We start from the raw sequence: 17,796 nt of genomic DNA on the forward strand, positions 1-17,796 counted from the left end.
TTTCTCCCCTTGGCCTACAAATAAAGAAGTGAAGAGAAATGACTTTCACAAGGCTTGTACTTGCAATCTCAAAATAGGACATTTTTCAGTTATTTGAGGGCAACTTAAGACTTAAAAAATGTATATTTTACATAAATGTACATGGAGCCTATGGATTAACTGTTCAGTATATTGATTTTATATAAGTTGCTCAAGAGCATTATATACACAGAGACAGAAAATTATTTAAAGAAACGATGCCACTGTTTGTAGTTGTAGTTATTATATAGTGTGGCTAAAATTTTTCCTATGTAAGTTTTAAAAATTGTGAGGGAAACTGAGAAGGATGAGATCCTGACAATGTATAATTTGATTATAAAGTACTTCTAAGAAATACAACAAAATATATAGGCAGTTCTGTTGTGTTTGTTTGGAAATATGAGCGCAATCTGGCAAATTTCATGTTTGCTTATGCCAGTTTCTTTCCTGAGAAATACTTGGTGAATGCAGAAAACCGCACCCAGCTGAATCCAGATGCAAAAGAATACACACATCTAAGCACACACATCAAATGTACAGCAGGTACTCAGTGCACTGCATATGTAATGAGCCACATGCATCCAGTACTGATGGTGCAATTTCCATCCCACTTCAGATAACCCACTTTCTACCTCTTTACAGTAATTCAGTCTGCAGCCTTCTGAATGCCCATTTCTCAAATCAAACTAGAGGTCTTTTTAATATGAAGGGTCCCATATTTATTGTAGCATTATGTATTTCTTAGCCATTAAGTATGTGTATCATTGTGCTAACATTTTTATTTGATTCTTATCTTTTGTTTATATGTGTCACTGATGGAGTTTTTAATTTTTTTAGAGATGGAGTCTTGCTATATTGCCCAGGATGGCCTTGAACTTCTTGAACTTCTCAAGTGATTCTCCTGTCTCGGCCTCATGAGTAGCTGGGACTACAGGTGTGTGCCACTGAGCCTAACTACTGATGAAATGTTAGTGCTGTGCCTCAATATCAGTTTTCCCGTAGGTCCTGTGATTTTTATGGCATGATTTTGCACAGCACGGTAACTATTTGGAAGGCATATGTTGTGTTATAGTAGACTGACTGTAATTTATAGTATAATTACATTTTACTATATAATATACATAATTTCTAGGAAATAAAAACATGAGCTCAGTGGAGTTTATTAAAGCTTAGTGGAATTTTATTAAAATTCACTAACAAATAGCCAAATTTATTTGAATTGATTTAAAACTTTTTATGTTGTTTTCAGGGATTAAAAGCCATGTATTAACTAGATCTAACGATTAATGATTTCTTGGTGGACAGTAACTCTAATACTAACAGAATGTATCTGTTGATAGAGAAAGTTCTCGAGTTATAAGCAGTTGTACTTAAGTTCTATATACCATTCTTTCCATCCTAAATAGCTGTATACTATAAATTAAAGCAAATAAAAATAGATCTAATTTTATGGAACTGTTAAATTAATAATCTGAAAATAAACGTATAAATCTTGGTGAGATAAACTTACTCCCGCTGAACAGCATCTAATTCATTCATAGCTTCACTGAGCCCCTGGTTAACAGTACTTTCTAGCAGGTGCTTGTGTTTCTCCAAGGACTCAAGCTCACTGGCACATTTTTCATCCTCTTCCTCTGCTTCCTATCAGGATAAAGTCATGGTTATGGGTTTCTTGATATTCACATTCTGTATACTCTAGGTGGATTTAAAACAATTATAAAAAGCACTTAAATAAAATCAGGTTGCATCATTTGTATTCTCAAGATGCTTACTGTTTTACATGCAAGAGACTTTAAAGTGCTCCTTTGGGAATTCTGTATTATAAAAACAAATGCGGCTGGGCATGGTGGCTCATGCCCGTCATCCCAGCACTTTGGGAGGTTGAGGTGGGTGGATCACTTGAAGTCAAGGGTTTGAGACCAGCCTGGCCAGCGAGGTGAAACCCCATCTCTACTAAAAATACAAAAATTAGTTGGGCATGGTGGCATGCACCTGTAATCCCAGTTACTCAGGAGGCTGAGACATGAGAATCGCTTGAACCCAGGAGGTGGAGGTTGCAGTGAGCTGAGACTGTGCCATTGCATTCCAGCCTGAGCGACAGAGCGAGACACTGTCTCAAAAAACAAAAAGTGATTTTATTATTTTTTAATTTGAAAATATTTATTAAAATTTAAAATATATATAAGCTTTAAAATATATATAACCTTTAACTCAATGCTTCAGAAATTTATCAAAGGGAAGGAATGGAAAAATACATAAAGATATACAAAGATATTCACAGCAACATTATTTCACAGTTGAAAATTTAGGGAAAAAATTAATAAGGGGCTAGCTAAATAAGTTATATATATATATATATATACTATGTATATATGTAAAATAAAAACACAATAGAAGGATTGCTCTCTCTACATTCGTATGAAAAGATATCCATGATATCTTTTCTTGAGAAAGACAGATTATGAAAAACTATGTATAATTTGGTACCATTAAAAAAATATATGTTTGTATATCTGGAAGACACTCCCTAAACTTTAACCATTGTTTCTAGTGATGGGATTATGGTAGATTATAAGGTACATTTCAGTTCCCATTTTATACATTTCTCTCGAGTCTCTATTGTTTGTAATGAGCATTTATATTATGAACAAAAAATACCTTTTCCTTTAAAAAATTAAAAAGTCACTTTATTCTCAAAGATGCAGAAACTAAATAAAATTGGTTCAGTTTTTAGGGCGCCAAGGTCAACTGGCTAGAATTCAGTAAGTGAAGTTTTTTAGTTTTCTGGTGAGTTGGAAGTATTTACCAAATGTGACGTTTTCAAAAAGCTTGCATAGGATTCATTCAGCAGTATTTTCCAGTCTGAACAACAGGAAATTTTATAATATTTTAATTAAGATTTTTTCCCATGAGCTTCAAGGAAGCCTTATCTAGGTCCTTATTTCACAGATGTATTAACTATGCACAGGCAAAGTAGCCCAAATTAATCATTTCTAAGGTTTGTGAAGATTAAGTATCATAAAACCTTTCATTTAAGTGCGTCAGAGAGTAAACTCAAGCATTGTCATGGAGGATGTGTGAAAAAAGAAAAATGATTACCAATGTCTTATATTTCACATTTAGATCATATTATGTGGTATATTTTCTAAACATTTCACACTGTTTAAGAAAACAAATAGGTCCTAAATATAACACAGGCAAAGAGAAAAGTTTTCAATTCCTAATACTTTGTTGACATAAGTAAAAAATATTGGCATAGTTAAAATTTTCACATGAATTGTGTAAGTGGTAATGAATAGAGTCATCTGAATACTTTAAGTAAAATGCTGGTCAGACAGTAGAATGTTGAAGAATCAGTCTTTTTATTTTACCCACCTTCTAGATTGCACGTAAACAGTCTTTGGAATTTGACCAGGATAGTCAGTTTACAATGACTCTTGGTGGGCAACTACATATTCAAAAGACCTTATTGGGGTTCAGGCTTTAGCATTACATAACACTAAATCTCTACAAAAAGGTAGGAGAGATTCTGTTTAGTTTTGCAAGGATACTGAGTCATATGCAAGTATAAAATACCAGATAAAGGAAAAGTAAATGTTCCTTTTCTATGGTAAAACAGCCCTAATCCAGAAAAATGTCCTTTAAAGAACAAAATAAAATGACTCCTTACGATAAACTTTGGCAGAGAAAACTAACCCAAGATACAAATTATAGGATATATATAGCTTAAAGATTTTGATTTTGATGTCAGAATATGTGACTCATCAAGCAATCATGACATAGCTTTTGATAACCTACGCAAACTGTGGCAAAGTTCTTACCTTAATTTTTTGTTGGTAAAGATCATCCAGCTTTTGAACTTCTTCTTTCAGAGTTCTCACACTTCTCTTGCTTTCTGTTATCATTGCATTCAACTGGGGAAATAGAACTTTGGTTGAGAAATCATAACTATACATCAAAGATATTTTAACAAGTTATAGAGTTTTTATATTATCAATCAACTAACTGAACAATGTTATTTCTTCTAGTCCTTTTGGACTCTCACTTATCATTTGTCCAAAAACTTTATTATTCTCCAAAGAGAAATTAATTTCAAAGAAACCTCAAAGTTAACGATGTTAATATCTGTTTTTCCACTAGTTGTTGTGGGAGTGCTTTTTAAGCTCTCATATATATTATATATTATTAATATTGTTATATCAATTTATTCATATATAAATAATTTTTGCCTCTGGATTTGAAATCTAGCTTTATTTAGACTATATCTACTACAGCTATTTAGCTTTTCATTTGTATGTTCATTTTCTAAAATGTTAAAAAAGAATTGTTTGTATTAATTTTATTGGATGTTTGCTAGTATAGTCATGCATTCCTTCAAAAAGTAATAAGGTAACCACATTTAATCTTGTTAAAGCTTGAACTTTAAGATCAGTTGAAACCAAAACTGAAAGAAAAAAGTGTTTTTCAAGTTCATTTCCTGTTGGCAAGTGCTGATACCAGTTGATGTCAGCAATTAATAGAGAATGTTCTTCAGCTATACCAAGAGGAAACTGTTTCCTGCAGAAACACAAAATAGTAAAATGTATAAACAGCTGACTTTTTTTTAAAGGATAATTCTACACACATATGAAATTAAAAAAAAATTTAGGGGTTCAAATTTAGTGAAGCTATTATTATTTGCTACAAAACACAGGGTAGTGACATATACAACTAGCATACGCCCAGAACTCAAAACCAGATCTAACACCAAGAACTTTTTCTAAAGGTATGTTATATCTGCAGTAACTAACAAGTTAAATGAGTTGTTTTAAATTCACTTGTAATAACAACAACAGATACTCAAGTAACCAGAACTTCCACTGATCCTCATGGTTGGTCAAAAGCATGTTTACTCATCTCTGAGCAGCTTCTACTTTCCATGTCAGCATTACTAAAGCTGCATTAATTACTTAAACATTTTTTTCTGAGTCCCAAAGTACACATTTCCATTGTGTACATATATATATACACACACACACACACACACACATACACACACACACACACACACACACACATATAGCCCGACTCCAATTGCCTACTGGACATTCTCCACTTTGATGCCCCAGAGACCTGAAACTCAGCATATCCCAACCTACAATTCTCTCTTCTATACACTTCTCTTTTATATTCTTTATCAAGCTAAAGAACATCACCACATACCCATCTGCCCAAAGATAAGACACCTGGGCATTCTTGATTTCTTTCTTGACCTTCACATACAAATGGACAACCAAACTGTTGTTTCCATCTTTAAATCTCCTTTCTCCATCTTCACTGTAATAGCCTTGCTTTGGGTCCCTACCATTTACTATTCACTGTATAGGATATTGATAGGTCTCTTAATTGCATGGTCTCGTCTCATGCACCTCTCATCTATTCTTCAAAAGGCCAACAGTGTGAAATTACTAAAATAACAATAATTATTGTTATTTCCTTACTTATAAATCTTCATTGATCTCTACTGCCTAAAGAATACAAAAAAATTCAACCAGTAAGGCAAGCTCCTTCATAATTAGGTTCTTGTCTCTCCAGGCTTCTCCCTTATCTCACTTACACTCATGGTAATTTACTAATATGCTGTGCTCTTTGTTTTTTCTTTTTGGAGAAAGGGTCTCACTTTGTCACCTAGGCTGGAGTGCAGTGGCACAATCTCAGCTCACTGCAGCCTCCACCTCCAGGGCTCAAGCAATCTCCCACCTCAGCCTCCAGAGTAGCTGGGACTACAGGTGCATGCCACTACATCCAGCTAATTTTTATATTTTTGGTAGTGGCTGGGTTTTGCCATGTTGCCCGGCTGGTCCTGAACTCCTGAGCTCAAGCCATCCACCCACCTTGGCCTCCCAAAGTGCTAGGATTACAGGCGTGAGCCACTATGCCCGGTCCATGCTGTACTCCTTGGTCTCTGGTCCTCAAGGTGTATGTGTGTGTGCATGCATGTGGATGAACATGAGCATCCTTCTGTGTATCCATTGGCCAACTCCTACTTGTTATTCACAACTCAGCCCAGCTATCACTTCTCTCAGAAGGAGCCTGTACTTAAGTGTATTATGAGAATCCACAGTGCGCTGTATTCACATTACAAAAAGCTATGATAGAAGAAATTGTTTTCATGCCCATCTTCCCACTTAAAATGAAGTTCACAAAGGCAGATGCTGCACTGTACTAGTATCACCATCTATTACAGTACTAGGCACATAAGCACTCAAAAAATATTTATTTGCTGCATAAATTTCAGTTTCAAATATTTAACTTTAACCTTTATTTACATTCATATTCATAAGTGTGATTAGCTTAATTTCTTCTTTTTGTAATATCTTTGTCATGTTGTGGTATGAGGCCTACATTAGCCTTATAAATGAATTAGGTCTCTTTATGCTCTATGATAATTTACATGTCACAGAAATCATCCAGTCTTCAGTATTTGAAAACAGTGACCTATGAAATTATCCGTTATTGGAGTCTTTTGAAGAGCAAATTCTCTTTTTCACTTTGGTTTCTGGTTACTTACATATTTTGACTTTTTTGGGATTTCTATTGTTCAGGTTACAATCCATTTCATCAAAAAATTTTAAACATAAATTTCTGTTTATACTATATTACTTCATAATTCAAATAAATTTCCACCATCTCTATAAACTATTTCTCATTTTATATTTTCCTGCTTTTTCTTAAATGGTTTTGGCAATTATTTTAAAATACTTTTCAGGTTAAATGTTTTGTTACTCTAATTTATTAATTTCTTTATAAACTTTATTATTTCCAGTTGCATTTTACCCCATCCCATCTTAACTTAAACTACTTGTCCAATAGGAAAAACAATTTTAGTTGTTAGTCTCTGTATGACATTACTGATCTCTCCCTTCTTGAAAAGTTTCCCCTACTTTGGCTTATATATATTACATATATATATATATATATATATATATATATATATATATAAACATATTCTCTTCTGTTGTTCTCCAACTAATTTTGTCCACTTTTTCTAAGAGTTTTTCCCAGAATCTCCTTCCTTCGCCGGTCCCTTAAATGTTGTTACTCTTTAGGATTTAATCCTCTGCCACTTTCCCCTCCACATTCATCCACATATATGGCTTCAATTATTACATATGCTCTAATGACCATCAAATCTGTATTTTCAGCCCTGATCTCCTTCTTACACTCTGAATCTATAGCTTCTGCTTCCTCCTGGATATCCTACAGACAGCAAGTTCAACATCTCACCACACCCTACTTTAAGTTTTCCTCCTTTAGGTTAATAGCACTATGATTCACTCAGTTGCCCACATCAAAAATATGGAAGTCATGTTGATACTTCTTTCTCCTCAGGCTTGCACATTCAGCCATGAAATCCTTGGGTTCTACCTCCTTAACATTTCCTAAACCTGTTTCCTTCCCTCTAGTTCTACTATACATTGGTTTAAGTCTCCTAACATTTTCAGTTGCATCCCCTCTAAGCCATGTTTTCCTGTAGCCCAAAGGGTTTTGTAAACCTAAAAATCTGATGAGCATAACTGTACCTATGTCAGCCTTTTTCTCTATATGGGAGTGCCTGAAGGATGTATTTATCTCTAGGACACTAACATGGGTCCTAGTCTATAGTAGCCATTTTATAACTTTCCCCCATCTATAGCCTTTAAAAAGTTCAAGACAGTCTAAAAGATGTTTTAGATATGAAGTTCCTGTTGTTTGGAATTCATACCTTTTGAGAATCTCCAGGTTTTAGTACCCATTCCAGCAAAAAACAGAAATCAAAATGAAGCAGGCTAAAGGAAGACTTCACTGCAAATAATCATCATTCCCAGGGAGCAGTCCCAGGGAGCAAATTCCTCATCTTTTCTCCATAGATATTTTAGAAACCACGAATTACAGCAATAATAGTATGATGTGATCAAACTCTTCACTTATCTAATGTTACAAATTTTTCTATTTTTCTGAGAATGTAAAAATTCTAATACAAAGTAAGTCTTGATAGAATTTATTAATATTGGAAAAATGTCTTTCTGTGGGTTACTAGCATAATTATTTGTGAAATGCCATAGGTTTTGTTTCCAGATTGAGAAAAAATAAACAAGCTTCTCTTCTGAGAAAACATAAAATTTCATTTTATATCTTGAAATCTATTAGCCAGATCACAGTAGTTCCTGAAGAGCTGAATTAACAAGGGGTTTCCTTTAACTGCTTGGTGTCCTATAAATGAAATCCTTTGTGTGTGCATTAGAGAAGTAGCTTAACTTTTCTTAACTAACAATGTTTACTTTAAAGGTTACTAAATACAATAATAGAATTTTCCTTTTCAGGGATATAGGTGATATTAAGGATCTCAGAAGCAGAGACTACCTGAAATTCACTTTTGGAAATAGACTTCGAAAGGAATTTGAGTTCTCCTGAAATTCCATGATCCAGAATCCAAAAACTTGGTAAAAAGAAACCTCTTAATCTATCACAGCTAATTAGCTTCTAACGCCGTAATTATACTTGCCTACTTTCAAGGTAGCCACTTGAAGCCTCTTTTAGTATAAAAATATTAAATTATCTCAAGTTAGAGGCACTTCTCTATTAAAAAAAGGAAAATTTACTTAGTTTCATCTCGCTTCATCATATGTGATGTGTGAAGGCTAGGATGTTTAAATGTCTTAATAAGTTACTTCAAATATTTCTGTCGAGGGCATACCCAATTCTCATTTTTTCATAGTTTTGTTAAAAAATTAATTCCTTAGCAATCAGAAACCATAAATAACATTTAATTTTAGGTTTTAAAATCTAATTTTCGCTTTTTATGACTTTTTATGTTTTATTACTTACTTGTTCTAAAGTATCCTCCAAACCCATTTTTTTATTTAGGGCTTTATTAATTTCTTCTTCAGTTTCATTCAGGAGTTCCTTAAGAGGTACCTATAAAATACATAGGAATGTGGGTGACATATAACATTTAATTACAAAATATCCCTCCTGAAGCATCTACACACTGTGATAGGAGGAGTCACTTTTGGAGAAAAACTGAAGTTATAACATTTTAAATCTAATATACTGTCAAACAGAAACAAAACTAGTTTTTAATCAAATTTCTGTAAGTGTAGACTATAAACTGCTTTTGGTTTTGAATACTTGCAAAATTCAAGATTTGCTCATCTATCCTGGAAATTCATTGCTATTATTTAAACATTTTACAAGTACACTTAGTTTACTGCAGTATTTTTTTTGAAAACAATTCATATGTAGGTTGTATTTTTATGCTATGTTATCCAGAAGTATCAATTTCTCTTAATCCTTTTCAACTGTTTGGTCTTAGGATTCTCTGCCTGTATTTCTTATGTTTATTCTGTTCTACTGACTTTAACACAGCACTTCATTGCTTGTCATTTTTCTAAATTGAGGTGAAATTCACACTTTAAAATGGTTAAACTGAAATACTTAGGTTAAAATGACGTTAACATAAAATTAAACATACAACATAAAAATCAACATAAAGTTTAACATAAAATTATAGTGTGTAATTCAGTGGCATTTAATACAGTAACCATCACCTCCAGTTCCAAAACATTTCATTATGCTGAAATAAAATCCCATATGCCATTATGTTTTAAGTAGGTCTTTTGAAGTTATTGCTGAGTTTTAATTTTGGCCTGCTCCTTGCAAAAGATGCAATGGCCTCTTCAATCTCTCTCTCTCTCTCTCTGTTTTTTTTTTTTTTTGAGATGGAATCTCACTCTGTTGCCCAGGCTGGAGTGCAGTGGCACGATCCAGGCTCACTGCAACCTCTGCCTCCGGGTTCAAGCGATTCCTCTGCCTCAGCCTCCCGAGTAGCTGGGACTACAGGTGTGCACCACCATGCCCGGCTAGTTTTTGTATTTTTAGTAGAGATGGGGTTTCACCATATTGGCCAGGCTGCTCTCGAACTCCTGACCTCGTGATCTGCCCACTTAGGCCTCCCAAAGTGCTGGGATTACAGGCCTGAGCCACCTTGCCCGGCCTCTCAAATCTCTTAAAGAACTTTTCACCAAGTACTACTTATAACACTTGGCTTTGTACCTTATTGATTCTATTTTATTGTTCTATTATTATGTAAAACTATTTCTAGAGATGAAATCAAAATTTCTCCTTGAGCATATTCATTCTTCTTTTTGCATTGTGTAATCTTTTCTACAAGAATGTGATTCATATAATTATTTTCTTGCACCAGCCATGTCAAACTACTCAAAACAGTGGTGAGCAAACTCTGCCTGCCTATCTATAGATAGATTAGTAATAGACTAAATGTTTACTGGATGTATTTTTTCTATTGAAAATGACTATAGCTTGATTTAATCAATGTCTGTCCACTCACAAACTGTTATCTCTGGTAAAGTAGGGACGTATGTTTCTTGATATTTTATCTCTAACACGTAGCTGGTCTGGAACACACTATGCACTCAATAAATACTTGTTAAATGAATAATTCTCAAGGGAAAAATGTATAGCTTTTGACTTTAATAAACATTCTCCTATTCAAAACTGAAGTATTTTGAAAATTGGCATTTTTAGGGGTAACTCAAATACTAAAATCTATAAATAACTGACAAGTTACAATAGAGCTATTTAAAAATTTTTTTCCCAAAATTACTTCCTTGGCCATATTTTAAAATTAGGCACCAATTTCTCCTTGTTAATTACCAGTGTTCTTAGTACTCTAATACATTTTATGCCTTCATGTGTGCCCTTGTGCCTGGAATTCTTTCTACAGACCCTTCCCATATATGTCTCATCTTTCAAGATTTCATTCCACGGTTACCATCTCCAGAGTCTTTTTTGCTACATGGGAAGAACTGATCTTTTCACTATAACTTGTAAAGACTTCTAATTAAGCACATATATAGCATTTATTTATGTCTTTCTCCTCTGGGGGGATCATTAGCAACTTGACAGTAAGGGTTAGGCCCTCTTTGTCTTTATAGTACTGGCATCTATTTTATATGTAATCAATTTTTTTTACTGGATAGTAGAAGATTTCTACGACCAAGAAGAAAGAAGATACAGTTTCAGCGTTTTATTCCTTTGTTTAGTACTGGGTTATGAACATGCCAAAGTTCAAACTCTTAGAGATACCAATCATAGAATTAAAAAATCTTAAAAGTAGTCATGATTACTTACATAAACTTGAGCCCTGTATTTGACAAGGCAGTTGGCACCAGCCTCGGGATTAAACTTAATTTCAAAGTCATAACCTTTGGAATTCTCAGCACCTTTAGGAATAAGTTTTAATTTTCTAGCCAATTTGTGATACTCTGCTAATTGTGTTTCAATCTGTAACAACAGAACACATAAGAAATGTTAAAGCAGCCCCATTCCATATGTTTTTTTCAATTGACATTTCTGCAATTTTATACAAAACATATCACACCTATTTTTAGTAGTTTACTGATTCAGTAATCTTTAGCAGTAAGAGTAGCAGTTTAAAAATATACAAAGAAGATAAGGTTTTAGTAACACTTAAATTTACAGAATAATTAAGACTATCAGTTGGTGTGTAATGTACTACTATCTTCCATTTATCTGACAGCTTGGAATAAGAGTCCATATTTAGGTATTAACTAAAATTTACTTTTTGAAGTGCCAGATAAAGAAATTATGAAACATGTAAAACAAACCAATCTTAGTTTTGTCAATGTACAAATTAAAACATTTCATGTATCCAAAATAAGTAGAATATAATCATTTGTGTCTGAAAATGTTATTTTAACTATTGATAAAAATATTTTAGTAATATATTTCACATTTCCTGCTCTCCTTCCTTCTTCCTTCAGGGCTCTGTTCAAATAAGGTCATCAGAAAGGCTTTCCCCTAATATAGCCCCCTAATTCTTCTAAATGCTTATTTTGTTTTATTTTTCTTCATAGCCATCATCACTACCTGACATATATTTGTTCATCTCCACTTCCTGAATATAAGTTCCATGAAAACAGCTCTATCCTCAGCACCTAGAACAGTGCTTGGCATACAGTAGATACTTAATATTAGATTGAATAAATGAATTTGCAGAGTCTAGGCAACTTGTTTTTAATCTGCTTCCTCCATTAAACGCATACTTCGTTTCTCATTGTTATTACCCAACCATAAAAATCAATTTGAGTGAAGGAATGCAATGGTAAGAGCACACGTTGGAACTTGCTTAACCAATTTGCAATTTCCAAAAATGCATTAGATCTCAAAAGCAATATCACTTATACATTAAATTTTGGGCTTATTACTTATACATTAAATGTTGGCTAAATTGGTAATGTATTACCCATAACATTGTAATTAAGTTGAATAATTGGCTTCTCTCATGCCGAGGTCCAGACCCATATATATAACAGCCTATTACCTATTTTCACTTGGACGTGGATATAACACATCCATCCCCATTCCTGTCTCACAACTTCTTCCTTCTCTTCTCTCTCTGAGTGAGTGGCACCTGCCCAATTACCCAAGCCAGACAGGGCAACCACTTCTTCCCTCTTTCATCAAGTTTCATTCGCTTTACCTCTAAGTTGTCAGAATCTACCTACTTCTTTGAATCCTTACTGTCTTTAACTTTATTTTTTTTAGACAGAGTTTTGCTATTTTTGCCCAGGCTGGAGTGCAATAGTGCGATCTTGGCTCACTGCAACTTCCGCCTCCGGGTTCAAGCGATTCTCCTGCCTCAGCCTCCCAAGTAGCTGGGATTACAGGCAGGTGCCACCACACCTGGCTTCTTTTTGTATTTTTAGTAAAGACGGGGTTTCACCATGTTGGCCAGGCTGGTCTCGAAGTCATAACTTCTGATGATCCACCTGCCTTGGCCTCCCAAAGTGCTGGGATTACAGGCGTGTGCCACTGCACCCGGACCGAATCCTTACTATCTTTTAGAGAATGATAGTAATTTCTTATTAGATTGCTGCCACAGATTTTCACCTTATCAGAAATAAGATCTTTCTGAGATGTAACCACACCTGTTTAAAAATTTTAGGGCCTTCCTAGGGCTTTCTGGATAAAGTCCAAACTTTTAAACAAGAAAAGAGTCTTCATCCTCTGGTCTATGCTTATCTCTTGAGTCTCATCTCTTGCTCTGTCCCACTTGCTATTTATTTTATTTACTTATTTATTTTTTATTATTATTATACTTTAAGTTTTAGGGTACATGTGCACAATGTGCAGGTTAGTTACATATGCATACATGTGCCATGCTGGTGTGCTGCACCCATTAACTCGTCATTTAGCATTAGGTATATCTCCTAATGCTATCCCTCCCCTCTCCCCCACCCCACAACAGTCCCCAGAGTGTGATGTTCCCCTTCCTGTGTCCATGTGTTCTCATTGTTCAATTCCCACCTATGAGTGAGAATATGTGGTGTTTGGTTTTTTGTCCTTGCAATAGTTTACTGAGAATGATGATTTCCAATTTCATCCATGTCCCTACAAAGGACATGAACTCATCATTTTTTAAGGCTGCATAGTATTCCATGGTGCATATGTGCCACATTTTCTTAATCCAGTCTATCATTGTTGGACATTTGGGTTGGTTCCAAGTCTTTGCTATTGTGAATAGTGCAGCAATAAACATACGTGTGCATGGGTCTTTATAGCAGCATGATTTATAATCCTTTGGGTATATACCCAGTAATGGGATGGCTGGGTCAAATGGTATTTCTAGTTCTAGATCCCTGAGGAATCGCCACACTGACTTCCACAATGGTTGAACTAGTTTACAGTCCCACCAACAGTGTCAAAGTGTTCCTATTTCTCCACATCCTCTCCAGCACCTGTTGTTTCCTGACTTTTTAATGATTGTCATTCTAACTGGTGTGAGATGGTATCTCATTGTGGTTTTGATTTGCATTTCTCTGATGGCCAGTGATGGTGAGCATTTTTTCATGTGTTTTTTGGCTGCATAAATGTCTTCTTTTGAGAAGTGTCTGTTCATGTCCTTCGCCCACTTTTTGATGGGGTTGTTTGTTTTTTTCTTGTAAATTTGTTTGAGTTCATTGTAGATTCTGGATATTAGCCCTTTGTCAGATGAGTAGGTTGCGAAAATTTTCTCCCATTTTGTAGGCTGCCTGTTCACTCTGATGGTAGTTTCTTTTGCTGTGCAGAAGCTCTTTAGTTTAATTAGATCCCATTTGTCAATTTTGTCTTTTGTTGCCATTGCTTTTGGTGTTTTAGACATGAAGTCCTTGCCCATGCCTATGTCCTGAATGGTAATACCTAGGTTTTCTTCTAGGGGTTTTATGGTTTTAGGTCTAATGTTTAAGTCTTTAATCCATCTTGAATTAATTTTTGTATAAGGTGTAAGGAAGGGATCCAGTATCAGCTTTCTACATATGGCTAGCCAGTTTTCCCAGCACCATTTATTAAATAGGGAATCCTTTCCCCATTGCTTGTTTTTCTCAGGTTTGTCAAAGATCAGATAGTTGTAGATATGCGGCGTTATTTCTGAGGGTCCCACTTGCTATTAAGCTATAGCTATATGAAAAACTTACACATCAGACTGTTTTATCTCTGAACTTTCCTATACATAATTCTTTGGCAAATCCCCTACCTGTGCCATGCTAACCCTTCCCTATACTTCCCAATTCAGTTCAGTTGTTCCCTCTTTAAGAAATTCTCTTCTAAAAACCTCTCAGCCATCTCCCCACACCATGTACACTAAATTTGGGCTAGGTATACTATATGTTTCCTCAGTACCCTGTACACCAAACATTTATTAGAGGTCTCATTTCATGGGAGTAAATGCAAACTCAGTTGGAAGTTTTTGAGGGGAAAGCCAATGTTTTATCTTTATTTCCTCTATGCCTAGCATAAGTGACACACAGCAGATGTTCAATCTTAATGTTTAAGTAGTGAATAGGTGAATGAAGGACTCATTTCCTCTTCTACAGAGTAAAAGGAGTGGGACCTATGAACATTATTTTCATAGTTTTAGAGACTTTTTTGTTTACTTTTTCATTGGGTTATGAAATATAACTTATCTTAAATTTGAGAGAAATTGGGATGTTACTGAATTGACATTAAGGGATGAGTGTTTCATTAAAATGTCAATGCTAATGTTTTACCTCTTAAGCCAATTTACTCTACCCACTGACTTCTTCTTAATTGGGACAGACCTTTAGAAAGGTCAGCTATGATGAGTTGCCACTCTGGAAATGGTATGACATACCGCTTCTTTGCCTCTGGCATATTTTAACTCCTCATTCCACAACTTCTGTTGTTCAGCTTCCAGGTCCTTGGTTAATTTATTAATAGTCTGCTGCAATTCATTTCTTTCATGATTTATTCGCTCAATGTCTGCAACTGAGTACTTCTGGTTGTCAATGATATTCTGTAGTCGAGTGTTCTCCTGTTTTATTGTTTCATATTCTAGTTCTGTGTTGGAAAAAAACCAAATTTTTAATGTATCTTCAATTCCTACAAAGAAACAGATGCCATCATGTAATAGAGCTAAGATATCTAAATTTCCAAGTCATATATATGTGTGTATATATATTATATATATTATATATATGTTTTTATAGTTTATATATATAAAAATTTCCAAGTCTCATATATATATATATAAATTTCAAAGTCATATATATACTATATATGTATATTCTCATTTTTTGAGATAATTCTTTTGATCTTACTTTGTTTATAACATTCTGGAAGATAGGACAAATAAGTTTTATGTTAAGAAACTTATTTCCCTATTAGCTTGCAATGGTTTTCAAAAAGTACTACATGAAAAAAAAATGTGGCTTCATAAATAATGACTGCCATTAAGAATCCTGGGTTCATGCATGCATCCACATTTGAATGGCCCTGCATGGGGACAAAGGGACATTCTAGGCTGAGGCTCCATGATACCCCAAGGTGCCAATATTTAAGAGAATATGACATTTGAAACTCACAATGTGAAAAAAATGGAACTTTTGTAATATCGAGGATCACTCCATTGACCTTCCTAGAAAAAGGATCTCTAATTTCACTAATAAAACATGAAGAAGGTTAAGAAGTCTCCAAAACAGTTGGCTGCTTACATAAACAGAACAGTTGGACAAGGTGTGAAAAGCCCAGATTAAACCACATAAGGCAGTCTATTTCAGAAAGTTAATCATCCCTTTCTAAATTCTTGTTACAGAAAAAACAGTTGCCTAGAAGTGGGGATTGTGCCACAGCAAATAAGAAAATGAACTGACTTGTGCAGGCTACCTGCCTGAAAAATTAAGCCATGACAGTTGAGTCACACATATTTGGTTAATTCCAGTGATTCTGGTCCTTCCCAAACAGAAAACCCATCATCACAGTATAGTGGGTTTTTTTCTAAGGTTTCTCAGGATCATGAAACAATGGCCAAAATTTTGTTCAGCAGGAAAACTGTTGATTTTTTTCTGAAAAAGCTCATTGAACGTAGCTTTAACTTTTAAGAGAAGTATAAGTGAACTTGTAGCTTATTTGGTGAGGATAGAAGAGCTTGGAGCTGTGGTAGATTGTCTTCTTGTGGTTACCAACAGTTTACAGAAGAAAGCCAGTACACTTGTTACTTCTAGTAAAGTGACTGCTTTAAAGCAAATTTGAAGAGTATGTAATAGTTGATTAAATTGGCTTCAATGGCCAGGTGCGGTGGCTCACGCCTGTAATCCCAGTGCTTTGGGAAGCCCTGAGGCAGGCGGATCACCTGAGGTCAGGAGTTCGAGACCAGCCTGGCCAACATGGCGAAACCCTGTCTCTACTAAATTAGCTGGGCGTGGTGGCGCATGCCTGTAATCCCAGCTACTCGGGTGGCTGAGGCACGTGAATCACTTGAATCTGGGAGGCGGAGGCTGCTGTGAGCCGAGATCGCACCACTGCACGCCAGCCTGGGAGACAGAGTGAGACTCTGTCTTGGGAAAATAAAATAAAGTAAAATAAAATAAAATAAACTAGCTTCAAGCAGTCATAAAAAGGTGGTGGTCAGAATTATCATCCAAACAGAAATTATAAATGACGGAAATATTCTGTTTTAAAACAAATAAGTGGATTGTAGGAAATCCACAGTAAAATCATCTTACTTTGGTTCCAGGATATACTGGTATATGATGAGATGCCATAAATAAGAATCAGGATACAGATGCTTATTTATTACAGTTGCATTGAGAGATTTCATCTACTAAAGAGCATCTGGTTATTCAAAACATAGTTGGACTATATGATTTACAAAAAAAGTTATTGTCTGAGAACTGTGAATTGTGGAAGAATTGTCAAAACCATTTTTTCTTTAAAAGGACACATAATTAAACCCCTAATGAAATCTTAACAGTCTACTTCACATTGAAGTGAAAAAATATTGTAAAGGAACAGCTTCAACTTCAATGAAGTAAAAGTACACTGTGAAGACTGTCTGCCTTTGGGATATGTGGTTATTTGGTAACATTGTTTAAGAACTACTGGATCTTAACGCAGTCCTGCATAAGAATATAATTTATACTATGTGAAAAAATGAAATAAGACTTATTATGGCCGAGGCCGGTGGATCACCTGAGGTCAGGAGTTCGAGACCAGTCTGGTCAACATGGTGAAACCCTGTCTCTACTAAAAATACAAAATTAGCCAGGCGTGGTGGCACACATCTGTGGTCCCAGCTACTCGGGAGGCTGAGGCAGGAAAATCGCTTGAACCCAGGAGACAGAAGTTGCAGTGAACTGAGATCGTGCCATTGCACTCCAGGCTGGGTGACAGAGTAAGATTCCGACTCAAAAACACACACACACACACACACACACA

The 17,796-nt window shown here is 35.0% G+C and overlaps 1 protein-coding gene and 1 pseudogene across 2 annotated transcripts in view; one reads left to right on the top strand and one right to left on the bottom strand.

Annotated features, from left to right (window-relative positions):
- The window catches only part of NDC80 (NDC80 kinetochore complex component), a 45,436-nt gene that overhangs the window by 6,059 nt on the left and 21,581 nt on the right, over positions 1-17,796 (bottom strand). For both annotated transcript variants that reach the window (XM_001146732.5, XM_054671728.2), the window contains exons 11-15: positions 15,215-15,420; positions 11,191-11,343; positions 8,866-8,955; positions 3,840-3,932; positions 1,529-1,659 (exon numbers count right to left, since the gene is read on the bottom strand). In XM_001146732.5, the coding sequence (XP_001146732.1) occupies positions 1,529-1,659; positions 3,840-3,932; positions 8,866-8,955; positions 11,191-11,343; positions 15,215-15,420 (673 nt within the window). The remainder of the gene's footprint in view (positions 1-1,528; positions 1,660-3,839; positions 3,933-8,865; positions 8,956-11,190; positions 11,344-15,214; positions 15,421-17,796) is intronic.
- On the top strand, positions 15,927-17,169 carry LOC100614245 (KATNB1-like protein 1; annotated as a pseudogene).

Source organism: Pan troglodytes, chromosome 17, assembly GCF_028858775.2.
Source record: "Pan troglodytes isolate AG18354 chromosome 17, NHGRI_mPanTro3-v2.0_pri, whole genome shotgun sequence".
Taxonomy (NCBI): domain Eukaryota; kingdom Metazoa; phylum Chordata; class Mammalia; order Primates; family Hominidae; genus Pan; species Pan troglodytes.